This window comes from Schistocerca americana, chromosome 2 (assembly GCF_021461395.2).
Source record: "Schistocerca americana isolate TAMUIC-IGC-003095 chromosome 2, iqSchAmer2.1, whole genome shotgun sequence".
Classification (NCBI taxonomy): domain Eukaryota; kingdom Metazoa; phylum Arthropoda; class Insecta; order Orthoptera; family Acrididae; genus Schistocerca; species Schistocerca americana.
In genome coordinates, this window is record NC_060120.1 from 576,283,801 (window position 1) to 576,308,689 (window position 24,889).

At 39.5% G+C, this 24,889-nt stretch overlaps 1 protein-coding gene across 5 annotated transcripts in view; it reads right to left on the reverse strand.

The window, feature by feature from the left end:
* Positions 1-24,889, reverse strand: part of LOC124590384 (thialysine N-epsilon-acetyltransferase-like) — a 139,739-nt gene that overhangs the window by 58,678 nt on the left and 56,172 nt on the right. For all 5 annotated transcript variants that reach the window (XR_006976585.1, XM_047131646.1, XM_047131648.1 and 2 more), the window contains exon 4: positions 15,148-15,252. Coding sequence is in view for 4 of the 5 variants with exons in the window: in XM_047131646.1 (XP_046987602.1) it covers positions 15,148-15,252 (105 nt within the window). In the remaining variant the exon portion in view is untranslated. The remainder of the gene's footprint in view (positions 1-15,147; positions 15,253-24,889) is intronic.

Sequence of the window (24,889 nt, forward strand, 5' to 3'; positions counted from 1 at the left end):
ATCGGTCTCATCGAGTTAGGGAAGGACGGAGAAGGAAGTCGGCTGTGCCCTTTCAAAGGAGCTGTCCCGGCATTTGCCTGGAGTGATTTAGGGAAATCACGGAAAACCTAAATCAGGATGGCCGGACGCGGGATTGAACCATCGTCCTCCCGAATGCGAGTCCAGTGTGCTAGCCACTGCGCCACCTCGCTCGGTACGGGGAGGGGAGGTGTGTGTGTGTGTGTGTGTGTGTGTGTGTGTGTGTGTGTGTGTGTGTGTGTGTGTGTGTGTGTGCGTGAGAGAGAGAGAGAGAGAGAGAGAGAGAGAGAGAGAGAGAGAGAGTGTTCCCAAATGGGGGGAGGGGGGAGAGGAGAGTGGTGGCAGAAACAGTACATGATCTGGATGGGGAAGGAGTGGTGTGGACAGAAGAGAAAATGGAAAAGATGAGATGAGGCAGTCAGAAACAAGTTAGCAGAGGTTTAGGCCAGGGGGATTTCGGGTGCACAGGATATGCTAGATCTACAATTCCCACATGTATACTTCAGAGAAACATGTACTATAAGGGAGTATCCAAATGGTCCAAGTACTGAAGCAGCTGCTGAAGTCATTAGCGTTGTGTGCAGCATGTTTGGCAACTGGATGGTCATGTTAGCACTTCTCCATAGGCCATTCATGTGAGTGGCTGATTGCTTACTTGTCATGCCCACATAGAATGCTGTACAGAAGTTGTAGCACAGCTGATATATAATGTGACTGCTTGCACACATGATCCTGCCTTTTATTGGGTAGGAGATGCCTGTGACTGTGCTGTGGTAGAAGGTGGGGGTGGAAGTATGGGACAGGCCTTGCACCTGAGTCAACCACAGGGGAATGATCCATGGAGTGCAGGATTGGAGTGGGGATAGTCAAGGATATTCTGTAGGACAGGTGGAAGAATATTATTTTCGGTAATGTGAGTAGGATTTGGGGTAGGGTATCCCTCATCTCAGGCCACAACGGGAAGTAATTCAAGCTCTGGGGAATGATGTGGTTGAGTTCCCATTCCAAGACTGGATTATTCGAGGAGTGCTAGTCACTGGATGGTTATTGGGGCTCTGGTGTCAAAGGAGATGGTATGGGAGCTCTGTTAATGAAACGGCTGGATAGAATATATGTCTGTCAATAAAGGCTCTGGTAATATTATTTGAATATTTCAATAACTCTTGCTTTCCACTGCAGATGTGAAATATAGGGATGGCGAGGCTGTATGGAAGAGACTTTTTGACAGGGAACAAGTGACAGCTGTCAAAGTGGATGTACTGTTGGTGGTTGGTGCACTTGATGTGAATGGACATATTTATGAAGTCATCTGAGATGTGGAGATCCCCTTCTACAAAGGTTGCTCATGGAGTTAAGAAGACCAAGTGAAGCAGATTGGGGTGATTCGGGATTAGGTGGTACAATTATGGAGAAAGGAACAAAGGTCTCACTATCAAGATGTTTTAGGTGTTGACTGGATAGAAAGGATTCCTCCATACAGCCAATAAAATAAGCTGGCATTGGATGGTGCCCTGTGAGTACACATGGCAGTACCATGGGTTTGTTTATAAATTCTCCCATCTTTTCTCACACCTTACTCTCTCCATCTTCATCACTACCTTCTTCTCCTTTTCTCCCCTCCCTCCCACCTCCCCATCCTTCTCTCTACACCTTATATGCTCTACTCTCTGAACTCCTTTCATCTTGCTGTGCAGCAGTAGAGCCATCTGACAAAAGATGTGCCTCACACTACCCTGCTACCCCTTCCTTGCCTCGTGCATCCTTCTCTAACCCCTCCTCACTTCCATCTACCCAGGCAACTCTTTCAATAACTGATATTCAATAATCAATCTTGCAGCTAGTGTGGGCATGTTCATTTGGATGTCTATATGGTTATATATTATGTGAATGTGTGTACTCTTACTAAAAAAAAAGCAATGACTTAAAAGCTAGTACTAACAGTTTTCTATTACACATTTCTGTGTGCCTTGTACCAGTCGTCCATAGGTAACTGGTTGCCTTTCCCTTATTTTATGTATTTTTTTATCCAGAAATTTCTATTATTGTTATTCACTAACAGCACCCCTGAGTAAAACTAATTACATCCAATTCAGTTTTGACCACATGTTCACACAGGAGATATCTATTGCTCACGGGAGTCGGAAATACCGAGGGAACACTGCTCCAAATTCGTAGGCCTCTACATAGGCAGTTGTGTTAGCTGACTACATCATGTCATCCAAATTGTGAAAAGATTGTCCTCAGCTACTTTTGCCATTAGGACAATCTCAAATGTGGAGACATCAGTGTCACAAAGTCTTCTTACTTTGGGTACTTTCACTCAATGATGTGCCACGGAATTATCTTCCGGGCCAATTCAGCCTCGTCAAAGAAAATTTTTTTCTTCCAGATAAGGTTGTCCAAACTCCCAAGAACCTCATGTTGTAATCTCTTGAAGAAACTTGGGATACTTTCTATAACTCCCACTATATTTACGAGTTTCATTTTTGAGAAGGAAGGCTGATCTCCTTTGAGATTTCCAAAATCTAACTCTAAATCTAAAATGTACAGTATGCCAGTGTTAAAATGTTTATATCCCTGTCAAACCATATCAAAGGCCTATGTAGTAACAGTGAGTGCTTCATTTAAAAATAAATCAAAGATGTATTCATTTGAAAAAAACTGTTTGTCCATTAGATGATTTTCTAAACAGAAAAGTACTGCATGCAGATATATTCTTTAATTTGTTGCACATCCTAGTGTCTAGTTCATGCTGTATGTATTACAGGAAATTTAGAGGAAATATTTTAACACCAGAAAAGATAAATGATTTTGTTTCATAATAATAACATAGTTCTCAGCAAACTGTCTCATTAATCTTGGAGTGCATTCAATTCTGTTCTGCCCCTGAATGCCAATACACAAGGGAATATAAATAAAAATAGGAATTCTAAAATTATACGTATTGATAGAAGCTCTAAGGGTAAGTCAGAAGTGTCTATAAGCATCTTCTTTGATAAACATAAAGGTATACACATGAAAATTCCAAAAAGTTAACTTATATTTCTACTTTTCTTTCACTAATATCTTACATTAAAATACTCAGAATCAAATCATCATTAAGGTTTAGTACCCATTTCACTGAAAGATCTAGTGTGACATTCATCCTGAGAGCTCAACTACTCACTTTACAAATAGCTGAAAAACTTTCATAAATTTAATATTACAAGAAAAAACAATCTATACCATAATCTGCATAGTGCAGAAATCAATGAATTTTGTAGCTGTAAAATATTTACTTTATCATCTGAAGGATCTAATATGCAATAATGAAAGTAAATGTAAAAAGCAAACATGTTTGAAAAGTTTGCTTATCATAATTACAAGATACATAAGTTTAGGTGCAAATATGCTAATATCAGCCATGTAGCTATTAATATTCTTAAAATATATACTATGTACTGATCTTGTAACATGTTAATATCTTCCTTACCATAAAAATTGTTGTGCATATGATCCAAGACTGCAAAGTAATTATGACCAAATACAGTCTACTATTATTACGAAGCAAATAGAAAAAGTGAATGAAGAGTATACATGTATGTGACTCACAGAAAAGACATGAAGGTGCTAAATCATACATAGATATTTTTGTGTAGTTCATGAGTGTAATGCTTTTGGTGTGCAAGAAGCATTAACTTTTTTGTAGTTGATAGAGTGGTATTCTATAGTGTTAAAGAGACATACTGAACTGATAAATGCTATGACCCTGTACATAATACTTGGATACGTGCCACAGTACCAGCCCCCTGGCGAGCTATGCTTTCAGTATTCTGCAAATGGCATCTGTGTGGGGCAGCCACCAGAGGCTGCCAGTTGTGAGCCACATGACTTGTGAACATGGCATAGCATCTGCCATGCCATTTACCAGAATCCTCCTATTTATAAGCGCGCTGCAGCTGGTGCTTGCCATTGTATTGGGTTCAAACTTATTGTCAGCAACTGCTTGTTTCAGTACCTGGATTGTTTCTATGTTTGCATCTATGTTCTCAAATACTGTTCACTTGTATGTGTAAGATGAATAAACTTTGGTTTTACATCTACATCTACATGGTTACTCTGCAATTCACACTTAAGTGCTTAGCAGAGGGTTCATCAAACCATTTTCATACTACTTCTCTACCATTCCACTGTCGAATGGTGTGTGGGAAAAAGGAACACCTAAATCTTTCCATTCGAGCTCTGATTTCTCTTATTTTATTACGATGATCATTTCTCCTTACGTAGGTGGGTGTCAACAAAATATTTTCGCATTTGGAAGAGAAAGTTGGTGATTAAAATTTCATTAATAGATATCACCACAAAGAAAACCGCCTTTGTTTCAGTGACTGCCACCCCATCTCACGTATCATATCAGTGACACTCTCACCCCTACTGCACAATAACATGAAAACGGGCTGCCATTCTTTGCACTTTTTCGATGTCCTCCGTCAATCCTACCTGGCAAGGATCCCACACCGCACAGCAATATTTCAGCAGAGGACGGATAAGTGTAATGTAGGCTTCTCTTTAGTGGGTTTGTTGCATCTTCTAAGTGTTCTGCCAACAAAGTGCAGTCTTTGTTTCACCTTCCCCACAATATTATCTATGTGGTCTTTCCAATTTAAATTGCTTGTAATTGTAATTCCTAGGTATTTAGTCGAATTGACAGCCCTTAGATTTGTGCGATTTATCGTATACCCAAAACTTATCAGATTTCTTCTAGTACTCATGTGGATGACCTTGCACTTTTCTTTGTTTAGTGCCAATTGCCACTTTTCGCACCACACAGAAATTCTCTCTAGATCATTTTGTAATTAGAATTGATCGTCTGTTGATTTTACTAGATGGTAAATTACAGCATCATCTGCAAACAATCTAAGGGAGCTGCTCAGATTATCACCTAGATCATGTATGAAAACCAGGAACAGCAGAGGACCTATGACACTACCTTACAGAACGCCAGATATCACTTCTGTTCTACTCGATGATTTACCGTCTATCACTATGAACTGTGACCTCTCTGAGAGGAAATCACGAATCCAGTCACACAACTGAGATGATACTTCACATGCACGCAATTTGATTAATAGTCACTTGTGAGGAACGGTATCAAAAGCCTTCTGGAAATCTAGGAATATGGAATAGATCTGAGATGGGGCCATGCTGTTATATGTGTCAATAGTATGATACAATCGTCAATGAGTGCAGTGTTCAGTTCCTTGTGCTCAGTCTGTTTGGTTGTTCCTTCAGTTCTGTCCATAGAAACAGTGCTCCAGTCTGACATCGAGAAGCTGCAGCCTCTTACAGTTGCTATCATGAGATTGTCAGCCACACTGACTATGCAGGTTTCCACGCTGTCGGTATCCTCCTAATGACGATGTGGCCGAAGACTATGAGGCTTACGGGATGAGGCTTCAGCAACAGTTCCCTACTTCTGGTGTCACTGGTGCAAACATGTGTAAGGCTTTGCTCCTTTCTTTGACTTTTTCCTTGGGTCTACCAGCTGTTGTGCCAGTTAGACCCACTCCAGGAACCAGTGTTGCTTTTGTTCAATGAAATATGTATGTGTATCACATCAAATGCACACATGTCACTGCAGCACATGTAGAGTTCTATTTTTGTCATAAACAGCCCCATCAGTCTCATTGCACTTGAGCAGCTGAACTCCACAACCTCAGTCCCAAATGTCAGTTCGTTTTGAATCCTCATAATGATTCCTACACTGATTCTTTGGTCCATGGCGCCATTATCCGACTGGCTTCTGATGGAGTGGTGCACTACAGCGTGAGAATCCATCTTTGGTTGAAGAGTTAAATATTTCTCAATCTTCCAAGGTATCTCATGCTGCTGATGATCAGATTGAGGCGTGGTATGACACTGCTGCAGTGACTCCTGTTCCTGGTCATTGGGCTTCTGTCAATTCTCAGAGGGAACAATCACAGCAACATTAGTGCTTTGCACTCCCATCTTGCCCATACTGTTTTGTGTGACATGATAGAGTCATATGCCCTAAGCGCTGGGCAACTTGCAACAACTGTACACAAAAGGAGAAAATAGTGTCTGTGTTTCATTCCCAGATCCCTCCTGCAGACAAGGACATGGACATTAATTGTGTGTCTCCAGTGCTTACAAAATCATAACAAATTGTTTATCAATGTGTGAGTGATGGACAAAGTTCTCAGACTGCAAGCAGACATGGGTGCAGCTGTGACTTTACAGAGCTCACAAACTGCTGTGGATTTAGGATCTCCTGCATTGTCTCTGGTTACTCTAATTTTGGTGAGTCACAACAAGCATCCCTTGATATTTTTGGCAGTAGATGATGCTGGACCGCAACTTTGTTTGTTCTGGATGCTTTCAATGCTTCTGATTTTTCCACTTCAGACACAGTGCACTTGTTTCCAACCAGGTTCCTTACCAGCCGTTATATTCTGTGTGTACTTGGCTCTTTCCACAGATTGGTTAGTTTGTACCACTAATTTTGCAGTCCACATTACCCTGAAACCTAAAGTGTGGCTACATTTTTTCAGTGTATGTCCTATTTCTGTGGTTTTATGTGATAAAGTGAAATCAGAAACAGACAGGATGATATCATTGGGTGTCATACAACCTATTACATGGAATGAGTGATCTACCTCTCCCCCTTGTGACTGTTAACACGTTCCACATCATAACGGTTTTTCTGTGCTATTGATCAATGGAACACTTAACTTACTAACTAACTTAAAAAACTGACTGGGTAACTTTGACTCTGCGGTGACTTTCAAGTTCAAGTTAACACTCAACCTATCATTGACACCTACCCTTGCCCTGTCTACATGAGTTATTGGCTAAAATCGCCAGGGGCCAGTTTTTCTCCAAAACTGAGTTATCTCAAGCCTACCTTTAGGTTTCATTGAATGAGGATTCTAAACTGCTCCTTGTGATTAACATGCCATTTGGGCTGTACCAATATCAGCATCTCCCACTCAGTGTGTCTACTGCCGCAGCGAATTTTCAGTGTTTTTTTGGGACAACTGACATTGTCCATTCTGGGATGCATTAACTATCTTGATGACATCATTATGACGGGTGCATCCATAGAAGAGCATTTATGTAATTTACGCACATCGTTCACAGTCTTACATGCTGCAGTATTGAAATGCAACTTGGCCAAATCACACTTTTTTCAGCCATAAATTGTGTATTTGAGGTTTGAAATTTCTTGAGATGGTGTTAGGTCTTTATGTCATCATGTCACTGTAGTCACAGCTCTGCTTCACCCTACAAATGTCAAAGAACTCCAAACATTTTCAGGTAAAATTGCTTACAGTCACAAATTTACTCTGGGTGTGCCCATGTTTGACCATCCTCTCCATGAGTTGCTCCACAATAACATTTCTTTTCAGTGGATGCAGATCTGTGAGCGAGTGTTCACGCTTTTGAAATCTAAATGACATTTTGTTTCTTGTTTGGCTACTTCCATCCTGGTCACCATCTGGTTTTGGCTATGGACACTTCCCAGTGTGACCTTGGGGTCATTCTCACACAATGATATTTGCATGGTCCCAAATTTCCAGTAACTTATGCATCAAAAACACTCAACTCTCTTCAGCAGCAGTACTCCCAAGTTGAAAAGCAAGTGTTTGCTATGTCCTCAAAAAGTTTCGTGTGCTCTTCTACGAGTCTAAGTTCCACCACATTACTGACCATAAGCCCTTGGTTTGAGTGTTAATTTTTCTGCTTCATTGTCCAACAAAAGTGCACATTGCCTCCAACATTGGGCCTTGTTTCTGCCTCACAACAACTACAAAATACATTTTCAGTTTACTGGCAGCATGTCAGTGCTGATGTACTGTCTCGGCCTTCAATGGGGCCAGATCAAACTTTTATCATGATGGATTTCTTTGTTTACACTTAGATGTTGAAGTGCAATGTATAGTGGAAGAGTTTCCTATTATTGGCTCCAGACTACAGTGGCTGTGGTTGCTGATAAAGTTTTGCATCAAGTTGTTCACCTCATTCAGAATGGTTGGCTGGCCAGGCCTCTGGCCAGGGTTTCTGATCCTTCGTATAACTATTTTGCCCTTCATCATCGTCTTTTGGTATTTGATGGTATTGTTCTCTTAGTTATAGCTATGGTGTTGCCTAGGGTTGTGATCCTAGCCACACTATGGTGAGAACTGTTCCAGCTCCTACATAAGGGATGTTGGGGGGGGGGGGGGGGGGGGTCTCATATACCAAGTTACTTACCCATCAACATGTGTTTTGGCCCATCATTGATGATGACGTTGTACATATTTTCATGGTCTACTATCAGTGTGTACCCAACAAGCAGCACCACCACTCCATGGCCCACACCATAGCACAAGTGGGCACGCATCCACATAGATTTTGCAGGATCTTTCCTTAATTCTTACTGGTTATGGTTGTCAATGCTTTTTCTATGTTTCCATGTGTGATCCTTAGATCTTTGATGACAGCTGCAGCTACAATTCAGGCCATCTCCAAAATTTTTTCTATTTAAGGATTGCATCATACACTTGTGATGGACAATGGTCCACAGTTTGTGTCTCAACCCTTCCACGATATCTTCAATCATCAAGGCATTTGTCATGTGGCTCCTTCTCCTTTTCACCTCCACTCTTATGATGATGTGAAAAGTCTCATCATTTCAATTCAATTCAATTTTTATTATCACATAACATGTCTTATACAATCAAAGATTGTGACATAGGTGACTTGTCAGTTTTACACTATATATATTAATACAAAAAATAGACAATAAACTAATAATATATATGGTGTAACATCTTCAGAGAGGTATTTTAATTACAATTATAATGCATTGCTGCCATTCATCAAATCTTCTACACTATAGTAACATTTATCTTTCAGATATTTTTCCAGCTCTCTTTTGGTACCTTTTACATTTGGGTCATCCATATCTTTCCATATTTTATTTACAAATTTCATGCCCATATAGTATGGGGTTTTTTCATATGATTTTAAACGGTGGGTAGGTCACACGTAGCTCCTTCTATATCTAGTATCATACTGATGCAAGAAGAAGTTGCCCTCAAAAAGTTGTGGGTTTCTTTTCGTGAAAGTGAGAGTTTCATAGATGTATATGCTTGGAATGTTCATTAGATCTAGTTTTACAAATAAAGGTTTGCAATGTTGCTTTGGTTTTGCTCCCACCAATGTTCGGATGATTCTTTTTTGTAGTCTAAAAGCTCTAAGTAAATTTGTTTTTTCAGACCCCCAGAAAATTATACTATACCTAATGACTGAAACAAAATATGCATTATATACAGTTTTTCTTACGGCTAAATCAGTAATACTATACAAGATATTCATAATATATACAAGGCTATTCAGTCGACCCGGTATGTTGTCCACATGGTGACTTCATAACAGGTTTTTATTGACTAACACGCCAAGGAATTTGACACAGTCTGCAGTCTCTAATTTTTTGTCCATATACCTTATTTCACTTATAGACTGTGCAGATTGTTTTGTGGTAAAATGAACAATTTTTGTTTTTGTAAAATTTAATGTCAAGTTATTGTTTTTGACCCATGCCTCCACTTCCCCAAGTGTTTGTTCAATATGACGAATTAGGTCTACCTCATTTTTACAACAGACTACAGCTGTTGAGTCATCTGCATAGAGGATAGTATCAGACTGGACCTGACATGGCATATCATTAATATAATACAGAAAAAGCAGTGGCCCTAATATTGAAACTTGTGGAACACCTAATTGAGTGTTTTTCCAGCCAGAGAGAAATTTCTTGCCATTGATGTTAATAAGTACTCTCTGTTTTCTGTTTGCCAAGTATGATGACATCCAGCTAAGAGATTTGCCTTGAAAACCATAGCGTGCCAATTTTTGGAGAAGCAGGTCATGATTTACTGTGTCGAAGGCTTTAGACAGGTCACAAAAGATGCCTGACACACACATTCTATCATCAAGACATCTGCTGACTTTTGTGACTAATTCATTTATTCCATAGATTGTGTTGTGGCCTTTTCTGAAACCATATTGATTGCCTAAGATAATGCTGTTAGATGAATTGTGATTTTCAATCTGATCACATGCATCTCTTTCAAATATTTTTGAGAAAATTGGTAACAGTGAGACTGGCCTATAGTTGCCCAATTCATCTTGTTTGACTTTTTTATGTATGTGCCGAACTTCTGCATATTTTAATCGATCTGGGAAACATCCCTCATCAAAAGATTGGTTGATTATGAAAGAGAGTGGATATGCAATACTGTGGTGGACTATTTTTATTATTTCAGACCTCATCCCACCCCACAGATTTTGAATTTTTTAGGGACATTATGATTTTGATGACATCTGAGATGGAAACATGAGAAAACTTAAAACATGGGCAATTGCTATTTGTCATATTGGGCTTTGTTTTTGGTGGTGAACAGTCACCAAATTTGTTACAGTTTATGAAAAAGTCATTGAATGATTCACAAATGGCACTGGGTTCTGTAACAGCTCTACCATTTATCACTATTTTAGAAGGGCATTTTCTCTCTGCCTCACTGCCAACTTCACTTCTTATAACAGACCAAACAGCTTTTGATTCGTTTTTGGCATTTGAAATGAAGTTATTTTCACAGTACGTTTTGCTAGTTTAACTATTTTGTCAAATGTTTTTTTGTATGTGCTTACATACTGAAGAAATTGAGGGCTTCGATTTACTTTTGCCTCCATATGCAGTCTCCTCTTAGTAGCACTAGACACACTAATTCCTTTTGTTACCCAGGATCTACTTTTTTGGGACCTGGTCCTCACTGTTACAAAAGGGAAGCATTCATTGAATATACCCAAGAATTCAGTTAAAAAGTTATTGTAATGTGGAAGTGTGTTTGCTGACTGTCCACTTGGTTTGGCTTAGTTTTTTGCAAAATACTTCCACATTTTCTTGACTGAAATTCCTACATCTTTTTGTTGTGCAGATTGAATTTTGCTTCGGTAGTGATATAAATAGTGCTTTATGGTCTGATACTCCTAAATCTAGAAGAAACTTTTCTTTTACATAATAATTATAACTACTTACAATATTGTCAATACATGTTGCAGAGGTTGCTGTAATTCTTGTATACTGATCAAAATTGAGATTTAGCCCATTTGTGGCTACCAGGTTCTTTAAGTGTGAAGAAAATTTGTCATCAGTCCATACATCTATGTTGAAGTCAGCACATATAACCACTTTCTTGTACAGTTTCTCACATTTTAATTTATGTAGCAATGTATCAAACTTATCTAAAAATACAGAGCTTATATGGTACCGAGGGGTGCGATATATGCTGATAATTAGTATGTTATACTCTTTAAGTTCTATACAACAACTTTCAAATGTACCTTCTTCATTCAGATGGCTAAAATTCTGTCTGATATCGTAGTCTACCGTGGAATGAACTAGTATGCAAGAGCCTCCATACCCATTGGTCCTACAAAAGCTGGTAGCCAGTTTATAACCTGTAAGTTTATTTAGGAGACTGATATTTTCAGAGTTTAGCCAATTTTCATTAAGGCATATTACTTTCACAGATTGTTTCACACTTTCTAGCAAAATTTCTATATCATAAAGCTTCCTGATCATTTCTTCAGACAGACCTCTGATGTTTAAGTGCATAATGAAATTACTACTACTGCATATATTATTTGGTAGAGGGTCTTTAAAACTAATTTGACTATAAAGTAATGGAACGTTCACCTGAGTGTTGACTGCTTGTTCTGGATTCGTTGTATTGGGCCAAATTCGGAAAGAACTGGCCCCATTCATCAGTTTCCCTGTGTGTGAGCATCTGGATGATGAGTAGGTACAGTTTTCTTGACGATAATTTCAGTCTCTGCTGTATGTTCTGAGGCTGGTTCTGGCACCATCTCATCTTCTGGACGTGATGTTCCTGTTTGAGCTGGCGCTGTGGCTGTGATTTTGTAATTATTTTCCCGTTTATCCATTTCCTTGGTCGAAACTGGTTGCATAGCAATTGGTTTTCTTGCAACGTCGTCGTCTTGTTGTATTAATTTCGCTAGCATTTTGCCAACGTATGACTTGCCAGCGTTATTATAATGTAGTCCATGTTTCGTAAACAAATCTCTTGTATCTGGAAGATCAAAAAATGTTACATTTTGTTGGGAGTTGCATATTTTGTAGAACTGTCTGTTTACTTTTGCAAGCTCCAGATTTACGATGGAATTGTCTTGCAGGTCGTATCTGTGAGGCAAGCTAGTAACTATGATGTTCGGAACTTTCAGATCAAGTAATGTAGGTTTTAAACACTGGGTCGCATGTTTGCTCTCATTTCTGTATACATCATTACTTCCACCCATGATTATGATGGCATCATTCTTAGATAGCTCATTAAGTGAGTTGCTGCTCTTAATTATCTCAGTCAAAGGTGCACTGGGTTTCGCCATACCTGTTGCCTTGAATAACGTACTGTATTCATTTATTTTTTCGACAATTTTCTTGGCGTGGCTATCACCAAGTACAACAACTCGATGTTTGATGTTCACTGGTTTATTTTTTGTATTAGATGTTTTCTTGACAGTGCACTCGATTGGAAGTTTCGTCACTGATTTTTGTTCGCCACTGTTCGTTGTCTTATGACAGTCTTCGTCTAGTGCTGTGAATTTGTTTGATAGCGGTATTGCCAGAACTGTACTCACTGTCTGTTTATTTGTTTTTTTCGGCGCACGCCACATTTTTTGCGCAGAATGATGGTTAACAACACTGTCTTGTGGTAGACGATGATCTCACTCTATCTCTTTGTATTTCGTTTCCAGTTATTGATATTTCTGCTGAAGTTCTTCATATTTCATATTTATAGTCATTAAATCATCTGTAAGCACACTTATTATTTTTTCTTTTGATTTTATCGTGTCCATTACATCGTTTTTCGTGACACTCACAACGCACTGACGGCATGTCCTGTCATGTTCGTCTTTTATATATTTTAGATTCACTTTAACACATTTGTCGTGATACCACAAAACCTGCACTGGATGCATAGGATACCTCTCTTTACCTTTTTTATGCAGATTTTACACACATCACTATCACTTTTTAAGGAAACTGAGACATCATTACAGAACAAAGTTTCATTCGACGTCATCTTTCATCCATATGTTAAAGGTTCAAAGGTGCAAATGGAGAAGTGTGTCGTGGGCTCCTCCACAAAAGATGCCTTGACATGCTTCTTGAGTTCTTATAGATTTTTGCCGGTGGGGGATTGAAGCCCAATGAGTTGCTGTATGGTTGCCAGCCACATACCCTACTGCATCTGCTCATGTCAACATGTCAATGGCCCTCCCCCCCCCCTCCCCCCTCCTTCCAGCACCTGTCATTGTGGCCCTCGTTGCAGTGTTCTTCCACATACAAGCAAACAACATTTGAGAGCATGGACACAAACACAGAAACAATCCAGGTATTGTTACAAGCAGCTGCTGACAATAAGTATGAACACAATATGAGACTGAGTGCTAGCTGCATTGCACTTATAAAGAGGAGGACTCCAGTAGACATTGTGTCAGATATTATGCTGTGTGCACAAATGATGTGGCCCACTGCAGGTAGCCCCTGATGGCTGTCCCATACAAATGCTGTTTGCAGAGCATTCAAAGTGTATTGCACCAATAGCCTGGTGCCACATGACATATCCGGGTATCATGCGCAGGGTTATAGCACCCCTTCCCCCTGCCTTGTGGAAAGGGTGCTCTGTAGTCTGGGCTCAGAGGTTTGGCCGACAATCATAGAGGATTCCAGTCCTGGTCCACAGCTGCCAAGGAAGCTGCTCCGTATAGTACACATGATGGCCAGCTGTGTCCTCATGCCACAGCAAAGGCCGTGAATCCACTGCCACCAACTCCGCTTCCTCTGTAAGTGCCTGTCCCAGCCTCGTGGGGCATCCCTGGTGCAGTGGTGGTCCCAAGCTCCTTGTGAATGTCACCTCCTCCTGCCTCTCCACATGGGTCCAGCCTCCCTGCGCCTGTTGCCAGGTCTTCCCGTGATGCTCTGCTACCACCAGTGATTCTACTATTGGATGGGCCATCACCTTTGGGTCCTTCAACGTCAGTGTCTCCAGCATCCCTGACCTAGTGGCCATTGCCTTCATTGTTGTCGCATTTCTACCATATCAAGGGACTGGATGTCAAAATGCTGCCAGTGCTGTTGTCATTAGTACTCTCCTATGGTACTTTGCAAGAGAGTGGGCACTGCATGGGTCCACAGCATGCCACTTCCACTCCCACTCACTGGTTCCAGCCAGGAATCTCCCTTTGCTGCCACTGTAATTGCCTGCCACAGACGCCATGGATGTTTCAGCTGTCACCCTGACTCCCACATTGGAGGAGCACTCTTTCCACAAGGCAGGGGGAAGGGGTGCTATAACCCTGTGCATGATACCCGGATATGTCATGTGGCACCAGGCTATTGGTGCAATACACTTTGAATGCTCTGGAAACAGCATTTGTATGGGACAGCCATCAGGGGCTACCTGCAGCGGGCCACATCATTTGTGCACACAGCATAATATCTGACACAATGTCTACTGGAGTCCTCCTCTTTATAAGTGCAGTGCAGCTAGCACTCAGTCTCATATTGTGTTCATACTTATTGTCAGCAGCTGCTTGTAACAATACCTGAATTGTTTCTGTGTTTGTGTCCATGCTCTCAAATGTTGTTTGCTTGTATGTGGAAGAAGAATAAACTTTGGTTCACTGGGGCATGCTGTTGTTTGTCTAAAGTACTATACAATGAAACACTCAGTTTTTATGTTGGCTGATCTAAAAACTGGCAATATGTATCAGTGAAGGCCACTTAGAAAGATAATTTCATATATTTATTGTCATGGGTTAAAATAAAAAGACTCGACACATTTACTTTATATTTGATAAACCTCCAGTTCACCCTTGGTGTCCAAGGGAACATGCCACTTAACAGAGTTTGAAGATGCTTAGCAGCATTTCTTGACCACCAAAAAACAAAAGTTGTAGAGAAACAGGAGGTGAGATGTCAAAAACCACATTGTGTAAGGAATATATACAAAATTTACAAAATCCTAAGCTTCATAATATTACTTATCAAACCAGGGGACTGACCATTTTCTTCCTTGGTTGCACTGATATCCTTCATGTGTGTATTGACTTCTGCAACATAACAATGAAACAGTGGTGGCACTGCATCAAAGCCATCACGTTCCAGTCCTGAAAACGAAAATGGTAATAATTAAGGGACCTGTATTGCTAGTGAAGGATAAATAGACATATAGTTACTGAATGAGAGCAGATTGCCAGTATTTTTGTTTTAATTTACATAACTAACGTTACTAGAAAATTCTGACCAGTATTTCAAATAGCTGTAGTTACTAGCTGATCCTTATTCAAGAACGGTAGCAGCCTACATCTCCCAGTACCATTCTGTGAAGGTCTAATGGCCATTGCTGAAAATCACATCAGCATATCATTAGAACATACTATATTTGTCCCCCCCCCCCCCCCCCCCCCCCCCATCAATGAACCATGGACCTTGCCTTTGTGGGGAGACTTGCATTCTTCAGCGATACAGATGATTGTACTGTAGGTGCAACCACAAATGGGGGGGTTATCTGTTGAGAGGCCAGACAAATGTGTGGTTCCTAAAGAAGGGCAGCAGCCTTTTCAGTAGTTGCACGGGCAACAGTCTGGATAATTGAGTGATCTGGCCTTGTAACATCAACCAAAAATGGCATTGCTGTGCTGGTACTGCAAATGGCTGAAAGCAAGGGGAAACTGCAGTCATAATTTTTCCCGAGGGCATGCAGCTCTACTGTATGGTTAAATGATGATGGTATCCTTTTGGGTAAAATATTCTGGAGGTAAAATAGTCCCCCCATTCAGATCTCTGGGTAGGGACTATTCAGTAGGACATTGTTATCAGGAGAAACAAAACTGGTGTTCTCTGGATCAAAGCATGGAATGTCAGATTCCATAATCGGGAAGATAGGTTAGAAAATTTAAAAAGGGAAATGAATAGGTTAAAGTTAGATATAGTGGGATTTAGTGAAGTTCAGTGGCAGGACGAACAGGATTTCTAGTCTGGTGAATACAGGGTTATAAATACAAAATCAAATAGGGCTGTAGCCAAGATAGACATGACATGCACACTCACCAATCTGTACAAGTTTATGTACCAACTAGCTCCGCAGATGAGGAGGAGACTGAGTAAATGTATTATGGGATAAAAGACATTATTCAGATAGTAAAGAGAGACGAAAATTTAATAGTGGTAGGGGACTGGAATTTGATAGTAGGAAAAGGAGGAGAAGAAAAAGTAGCAGGTGAATATGGACTGGAGAAAGAAATGAAATAGGAAGCTGCCTGACAGAATTTTGCACAGAATCATAAATGAAGGTTGTGTATGTGGGAGAGACCGGGAGACACCGAAGGTTTCAGATAGACTACATAATGGTAGGACAGAGATTTTGAAACCAGGTTTTAAATTGTAAGACATTTCCAAGGGCAGATGTGGACTCTGACCACAATTTATTGAGTATGAACTGCAAATTAAAACTGAAGAAACTGTAAAAAGGCAGGAATTTAATAGATGGTACCTGAATAAACTGAAAGAACCAGAGGTTGTAGAGAATTTCAGCAGGAGCATTAGGTAATGATTGACGAGAACAAGGGAAAGGAATACAGTAGAAAAAGAATGGATAGCATTGAGAGATGAAATAGTGAGAGCAGCGGGGGACCAGGAGGCATAAAGACTAGTGATAGTATAAATCTTTGGGTACCACTATTGATTTAATCAATGAAAGGAGAAAATATAATAACAAAACAAATTAAGCAGGTGAAAGGGAATACAAACATCTTAAAAAAAAAAAAAAAGAGACTGACAGGAAGTGCAAAATGGCTAAGTAGGCAGGTGCTGTCTACAGAGACCTTATGAGAAATGAGAACCACCTGTATGAATATCAAGAGCTCAGATGGAAAACCAGTCCTAAGCAAAGAAGGGAAAGCAGAAAGGTGGAAGGAGTATATGGAGGGTCTATACTAGGGAGATGTACTTCAGGGAAATATTATGGAAATGGAAGAGGATGTAGATGAAGATGAGAAGGGAGATATGATACTGCATGAAAAAATTGACAAAGCACTGAAAGAATTAAGTCGAAACAAGGCCCTGAGAGTAGACAACATTCTGTTAGAGCTACTGATAGCCTTGGGAGAGCCAGCCATGACAAAACTCTTCCATCTGGTGAGCATTATGCATGAAACAGATGAAATACCCTCAGACTTCAAGGAGGATATAATAATACCAATTCCAAAGAAAGTAGATGTTTACAGGTGTGAAAATTACTGAACTATCAGTTAAACAAGTCACAGTTGCAAAATACTGATGTGAATCCTTTACAGAAGAATAGAAAAACTGGTTGAAGTTGATCTCAGGGAAGGTCAGTTTGGAATCTGGAGAAATGTAGGAAGATGCAAGGCAACAAAGACCCCATGTTTACAGCATTTGTAGACTTAGAGAAAGCTTCTGTCAATGTTGACTGGAATACTTGCTTTCAAATTTTGAAGGTGGCAGGGATAAAATACAGGGATCAAAAGGCTATTTACAATATGTACAAAACCAGATGGCAGCTATAAGAGTCGAGGGGCACGAAAGGGAACAGTGGTTGAGAAGGAAGTGATACTGGGTTGCAGCCTCTCCCTGATGTTATTCAATCTGTATATTGAGCAAGCAGTAAAAGAAACAAAAGAAAAATTTGGGGTAGGAATTAAAGTCCAGGGAGAAGAAATAAAGACTCTGAGGTTTGCTGATGACATTGTAATTTTGTCAGAGACAGGAAAGGACCTGGAAGAGCATTTGAATGGAAGGGACAGTTTCTTGAAAGGAGGATATAAGATGAACATCAACAAAAGCAAAACAAGGATAATGGAATGTATTCGAATTAAATCAGGTGACACTGAGGGAATTAGATTAGGGAATGAGACACTTAAAGTAGTAAATGAGTTTTGCTATTTGGGAAGAGATATAACTGATGATGGTCAAAGTAGGGAGGATATAATATGCAGACCAGCAATGGAAAGAAAAGCATTTCTGAAGAAGAGAAATTTGTTAAGATCAAGTATAGATTTAAGTGTCAAGAAGCCCTTTCTGAAAGTATTTGTAACGAGTGTAGCCATGTATGGAAGTGAAATATGGACGATAAACAGTTTAAGTAAGAAGAGAATAGAACCTTTTGGAATGTGCTGCTATGGAAGAATGCTGAAGATTAGGTAGGTAGATCATGTAACTAATGGGGAGGTACTGAACAGAACTGAGGAGAAATTTGAGGGACAACTTGACTAGAAGAAGAGACTGGTCGGTAGGGCACATTCTGAGGCATCGAGGGATCACCAATTTAGTACTGTGGGGAAGCGTGAGGGGTAAAAATCATAGAGGGAGACCAAGAGATGAATACATTAAACAGATTCAGGAGGATGTAGGTTGCGTTAGTTATTCGGAGGTGAAGAGGCTTGCACAGGATAGAGTAGCATGGAGAGCCGCACTGAACCAGTCTTTGGATGAAGATCACAACAACAACAACATACTATTTGTGCAGAGAATGAAGTTTATGTTACTGTTCTCTTTATTTGAATGTTCAGTGAATCTAGCATTCATTATCAGCCCTGTTTCTGTGATAAACCAACATGCCAGAAGAGGACACAAATAAGCAACATCCCAGAAATAACAGTCTGAGCCACTGGGACCACTGTATTGCACAAACAGTCACAATGAGCCACAGAACAGATCCATATTGTTGTTGCCCAGTGTGTGTGTGTGTGTGTGTGTGTGTGTGTGTGTCAGCTGGAATGATGCAAAACAGGGTGGGTTACAGTCATGAGTGTAATTATTACAAGGGCTAACACAAATGAATCACTACTTTGCCATTATGAGATTTTCTGTAAAACAACACTTAAAGGAACTAACAACAATCTATTCTATTCAGCAATGAGACAAGGTTTGGTTTTACAAAAAACTAAATGAATATACATCTGGTGTTTATAGTATGAAGTATAACAGCTTTAGTACATACAGTATTGATATAGATTTTGTTGGAAACTAGGTAGAGAGAACCACAGCCTTCAATGCAGATTTTCGGTGGTGTTCATTAAGGTCACAAATCAAAAAAGGAATGATGGTGAGAAGGACAGACTCAGAGAAAGGTCAAAACAACATTTCATGAAATTAAAAGCAAGGGTGGTAACATTAAGAGTGTGATGGGAATTCTACAGTTAAATGCAGAGGAGAGAGCGGATACGTGTAAAGAGTTCACTGAAGGTCTCTATGGCAGTGAAGACTTGTCTAATGATGTGATAGAAGAAGAAACAGGAGTTGATATAGAAAAGATAGGGGATCCAGCATTAGACTCAGAATTTAAAAGAGCTTTGGAAGACTTAAGATCAAATAGCACAATAGGGATGGATAACATTCCATCAAAACTTCTAAAATATTCGGGTATCTACACCTACATCTACATGGATACTCTACAAATCACATTTAAGTGCCTGACAGAGGGTTCATCGAACCACCTTCACAATTCTCTATTATTCCAATCTCAATCTCATACAGCGCGCAGAAATAATGAACACCTATATTTTTCCGTACGAGCTCAGATTTTCCTTATTTTATTGTGGTGATCGTTCCGCCCTATGTAGGTTGGTGTCAACAAAATATTTCGCATTCAGAGGAGAAAGTTGGTGATTGGAATTTCGTGAGAAGGTTCAGTTGCAACAAAAAACGCCTTTCTTTTAATGATTTCCAGCCCAAATCCTGTAATCATTTCTGTGACACTCTCTCCCATATTTGGCGGTAATACAAAACCTGCTGCTTTTCTTTGAACTTTTTCGATGTACTCCATCAGTCCTACCGGGTAAGGATCCCACACCATGCAGCAGTACTCTAAAAGAGGATGGACAAGCGTAGTGTAGGCAGTCTCCTTAGTAGGTCTGTTACATTTTCTAAGTGTCCAGCCAATAAAACACAGCCTTTGGTTAGTCTTCCCAACAACTTTTTCTATGTATTCTTTCCAATTTAAGTTGTTTGTAATTGTAATACCTAGGTATTTAGATGAATTTACGGTTTTTAGATTAGACTGATTTATCACGTAGCTGAAGTTTAACGAGTTCCTTCTAGCACTCATGTGGATGACCTCACACTTTTCATTATTTAGGGTCAACTGCCACTTTTTGCACCATTCAGATATTTTTTTCTAAATCATTTTGCAGTTTGTTTTCATCTTATGATGACTTTATTAGTCGATAAACAACAGTGTCATCTGCAAACAACTGAAGACGGCTGCTCAGATTGTCTCCCAAATCGTTTATATAGATAAGGAACAGCAAAGAACCTGTAACACTACCTTGGGGAATGCCAGAAATCACTTCTGTTTTAGTCGATGACTTTCCGTCAATTACCATGAACTGTGACCTCTCTGACAGGAAATTGCAAATCCAGTCACATACCTGAGACAATATTCCATAAGCACACAATTTCACTATGAGCCACTTATGTGGTAAGTGACAACAAAGTGATTATTCACATTGATGTGTAGAATGTATGAGTCTGGTTTGGAAAAATGTAATTCATGCAGTAACTTAACAGCTCATGCATCCAAGTTTCTGACAAGAATAATATACAGAAGAATGGAAAATAAAATTGAGTATATGCTAAATGTGATCAGTTTGGCTTCAGGAAAGAGAAAGGCATCAGAGAGGCAATTCTGATGTTGCAGTTGTTAAAGGCATCAAGACTAAAGAAAAACCAAGGCAGGGTCGGAGGATTTGTCAGCCTGTAAAAAGCATTCAATAGTGTCAAATGGTGCAAGACGTTCGAAATTCTGAGAAAAATAGGAATATGTACAAGGAAAGAAGGATAATCAGGGTTGCCACAAGTTCTGAAAATCAGGGAATTTCAAATGTGTCAGGGAAATCACAGAAATATCAGGGAAATTTGAGAAAAACACTGGAAAAATCTCATTTATGTCTCAGTAGACGAAATGGTTTGTTTACTGAAATGTCATACAACATCACTGGCTAGGCACAGCTGAGTATGTGAGCCATTCCCATCAACTTGCATTCAATGCTGCCTCACTTCTTGCTGCTAGCCTAGCAGCTGCGACAAGAGGCAGGGAGGCATGAGGAGTGGTTTGTTTGGATCTGATTCTCAGCAACAGTTGATGCAGTGGCTAGAGACAGTGGTTACTTGTGCATGAGTTGTACATGTGTGATTGTGTGAATGTGCTTGTGCTCTTGTTTTCTATCAAACGCTATGGCCAAAAATTTAGTTGTGAGAATATGGTTGTCTTTTCTATGTGCTTGTCTGCAGCTCAGCGATCATCTTTATGGTGAGTTGCTACCTATCATCATTAGTATTGATTCTCAGAGTACTCGTGCAAGTTGCATGGATTGATCACCACAGTCTCGTTTCACCAACATGGTGACTGTGACACATGAACAGCTAGCTACACCAGTGGACTTCCACGACAGGCCAAAACCACAGGCCATTTTTGTGGGTATCTCTAACGATCAGGCATGCCAATCTGTAGCCCTTCTTTTGCCTCTAATGTGCAAGCTTGCCCGTTGGATGTAGTTTTGCTGATCTGGGGTCAGAGGCCATGGGTGAGGATTTCAGGAAATGTGATTGTCTCACCACAAGTACACTGTACAGTGCGCCACTTTATAGACATTTTATTTCTTGTAGTACATTTTGGCACTTTTAAAAGTAGTTTATATATTATATAGGATGGATGATAAGATGAAGAAAATCGTGGCAGTTGTTGGTGGTTTGTATGGTGTATACTCATGTATTTCAAGAAAGAAAAATCACACAATATCTGTAAAATAATAGACATAACACAGTCGGTAATAACCAACAATAAAGAATACAGCAGAATCAACATTTTATTGGCAGTCACCTATAGTGTTGGTTTACACAACTCTTCCCTGGCTTATACCCTTTTTTCAAGAGGTCTTCTTTATCTGAGGTTATTTTTGAAATCAAAGCGACTCCAACAAAATGCATATTTTTGTCTCAAATACTTTTCATTTTATGGAAATAAAATAAAATCATTGGTCTTGTTTTCTCCATCTAAAAACAGCTCATTGCAAAAGATGTTGATGTTAGTAGTTAAAATTTTTGCTCACACATTTAGAAACACAGAAGTCATATTTTTTGTCAACTTATGTCTTTACTTACCCTTGAGATCTCAATATTTGTTAGAGAACAATGCTAAAACATGTCTGGAAATCAAGGAAATATCAGGGAATTTCAGGTCAGGGAACCTGTGGCAATCCTGCTAATATACAAACTGTACAAGAACCAGGAGGGAACAACAAGAGTGGAAGAACGTGAACGAAGTGCTAGGATTAAAAACAGTGTAAGACAAGGATGTACTCTTTCACCCCAATGTTCAAACTATAAATCGAAGAAGCGATGACAGAAATAAAAGAAAGGCTCAAGAGTGGAATTCAATGTGAAACGATTTCAGTGACAAATTTGCTGATGACATTGCTATCCTCACTGAAAGTAAAGAAGAAATGCAGGATTTTATGAAAGGAATGAACAATCTCATGAATACAGAATACGGTTTGAGAGTAAATTGAAGAAAGATGAAAGTAATGAGAAGTAGCAGAAACAAGAACTCAACTTCAGGATAGGTGGTCACAACGTAGATGAAGTTAATGAGGTTTGCTACACTGATAGCAATAATCCATGACAGACAGATCAGGGAGGACATAAAAAGTGGACTAATACTGGCAAAAGGGCATTTCTGGTCAAGAGAAATTTGCTACTATCAAACATAGGCGTTAATTTGAGGAAGAAATTTCTGAGAGTGCAAATTTGGAGTAGATTGTAGTACGGTAGTGAAACATGAACTGTGAGAAGACCGGAACAGAAGAGAATCAAAGCTTTTGAGATGGGGTGCTACAGGAAAATATTGAAAATTAGATGGACTGTTAAGGTAAGGAATACTCTGGAGAATTGGCAAGGAAAGGAATACATGGTGTATACCCTACCCTTGTCACTAATTTCTCAACAGTTAGCCCTGCCATTGCAACAGTACAGTATCCAAGCATTTTCTACTGTCATACCCCAGGGTGTATACACAGATAAGAAAAAAAAAATCCCCATTTTTCCGGGTTAAAAATACACTTTCTCCCAGGAGAAAATACACTTTTTTCTGGGTAACATACATGTTTTCTTGGGTGAAAATGTACTATACCTCCAGTGAAAGTACATTTTTTGCATTTTACATGATGATATCCTTTTCTTCTGAGCTGTAAAACTTACCAGCCCTTTGAATGGTAAAGGTTTTAGACATCAATGTAGAACTTCCCAGCACTTTAGGAAATGAAACCCACCAAAAAACAATGTATTTCGAAAAGATCCTTGATACGCAGCAGCTCATACACAGTGTATTTTCATATTACAAAAGTGTAAATACAAATTCAACCAAACACAGCATGGGAGTTTCCAAAGCACTGAAATAAGACTGTGATGTCCCTTTGTTAGCAAAGCATAGTTCATATCACGTGATCTCACCAGTCAATGACAGCAGATATTCAGAGCACAGAGTATGTGACGCAGTCAGCCAGCAGTAACATCACTGTTAAGTAGGGCGAACACACAAATAGGAAAATTCAATAGTTTCACTTACTACACATACAGTATAGCTTCAAGAAAAGCTAAGCTTTCACATATAAGACTGGGTGTCAAAAATGTTTTGTGTTTTTTTCTGGGGATGTGGATGGGCAGGATCCAAAGAACACGGCTTAAATGGCAGGTGAGTACTTCTGACAAGTGTGATTATAAATTTCACTGCTAGGCACCGAACATTTTGTGGGTTACCTCACCGAATAAATTTTCCATCACACACTTTGCCAATAACATGTGAAATTGCTCAAAAACTCACCTCACACTTTTTTTTGAAGGATAATTATACCTTTTGCCATCATTATTGTATGATTCGGAATCTGTGAAAGAACTAAAATAAATATGTAAAACTAACCTTGAACCTTGGACTTTTTTACATGTGTTAATCTTTAAGATATATCTAACATAAATGTGCCAGTAAAATTTTAAATAATGGCATACATGGCTGGCCTTCTGGGCCTGAAACTTTTCTAAATGGCCGGTCCTCATTATACATTTTCACATGTGACACTACTCATCTTCCTTAAAAGGAAATTTACTTTGAAAGTAATATTTTCCTGTGACCTATTAGAAATGCAAACATTTGTTATGTCATGCTCATTGAAGTTCAAAAGCAGTTTGTTGTTACAAAGTATTTCACAATCTTCATTCTGAAATCTTTGACACATTTTGCTATCAGCAGAGGCTTTTGTGTGCACTTTGTTTAGTTGTTGTAAAAGGTGCACTTTCTTTGGAACTAAAGTTTTATTTTGGTGTTATTGTCTCGTTTATGTTTTACTGCTACAGATTTATTCAGCAGTAGGAGGCCAAAAGTGAAATTCTTTGTTAGGCTATCAGTTCTTACCAGTCAAAATTACAAAAATTTAACTGAAAACTAAAACAATGAAACATTCCCAGAATTGTAAAAAATTCCCGTATTTTTCCCAGATGAAGAAATTCCTGGGTTTTTCCCAGTTGTTCTAGGGCATATACACCCTGCATACCCCATCCTGTATGAAGTTTTGACGGGTTGTCATTTGCAATGTTTCACATTATCTCTGCACAATATTTATGGTGTGGCCTTGGTTCTCAGCCACCCTCCTGGTCTCTACCTTCATTAGTTGCTGTCCTCGCCCATCCAGTCCCTTTCCTGCTCCCATTCCAGTACTACACAGCCATCATTCC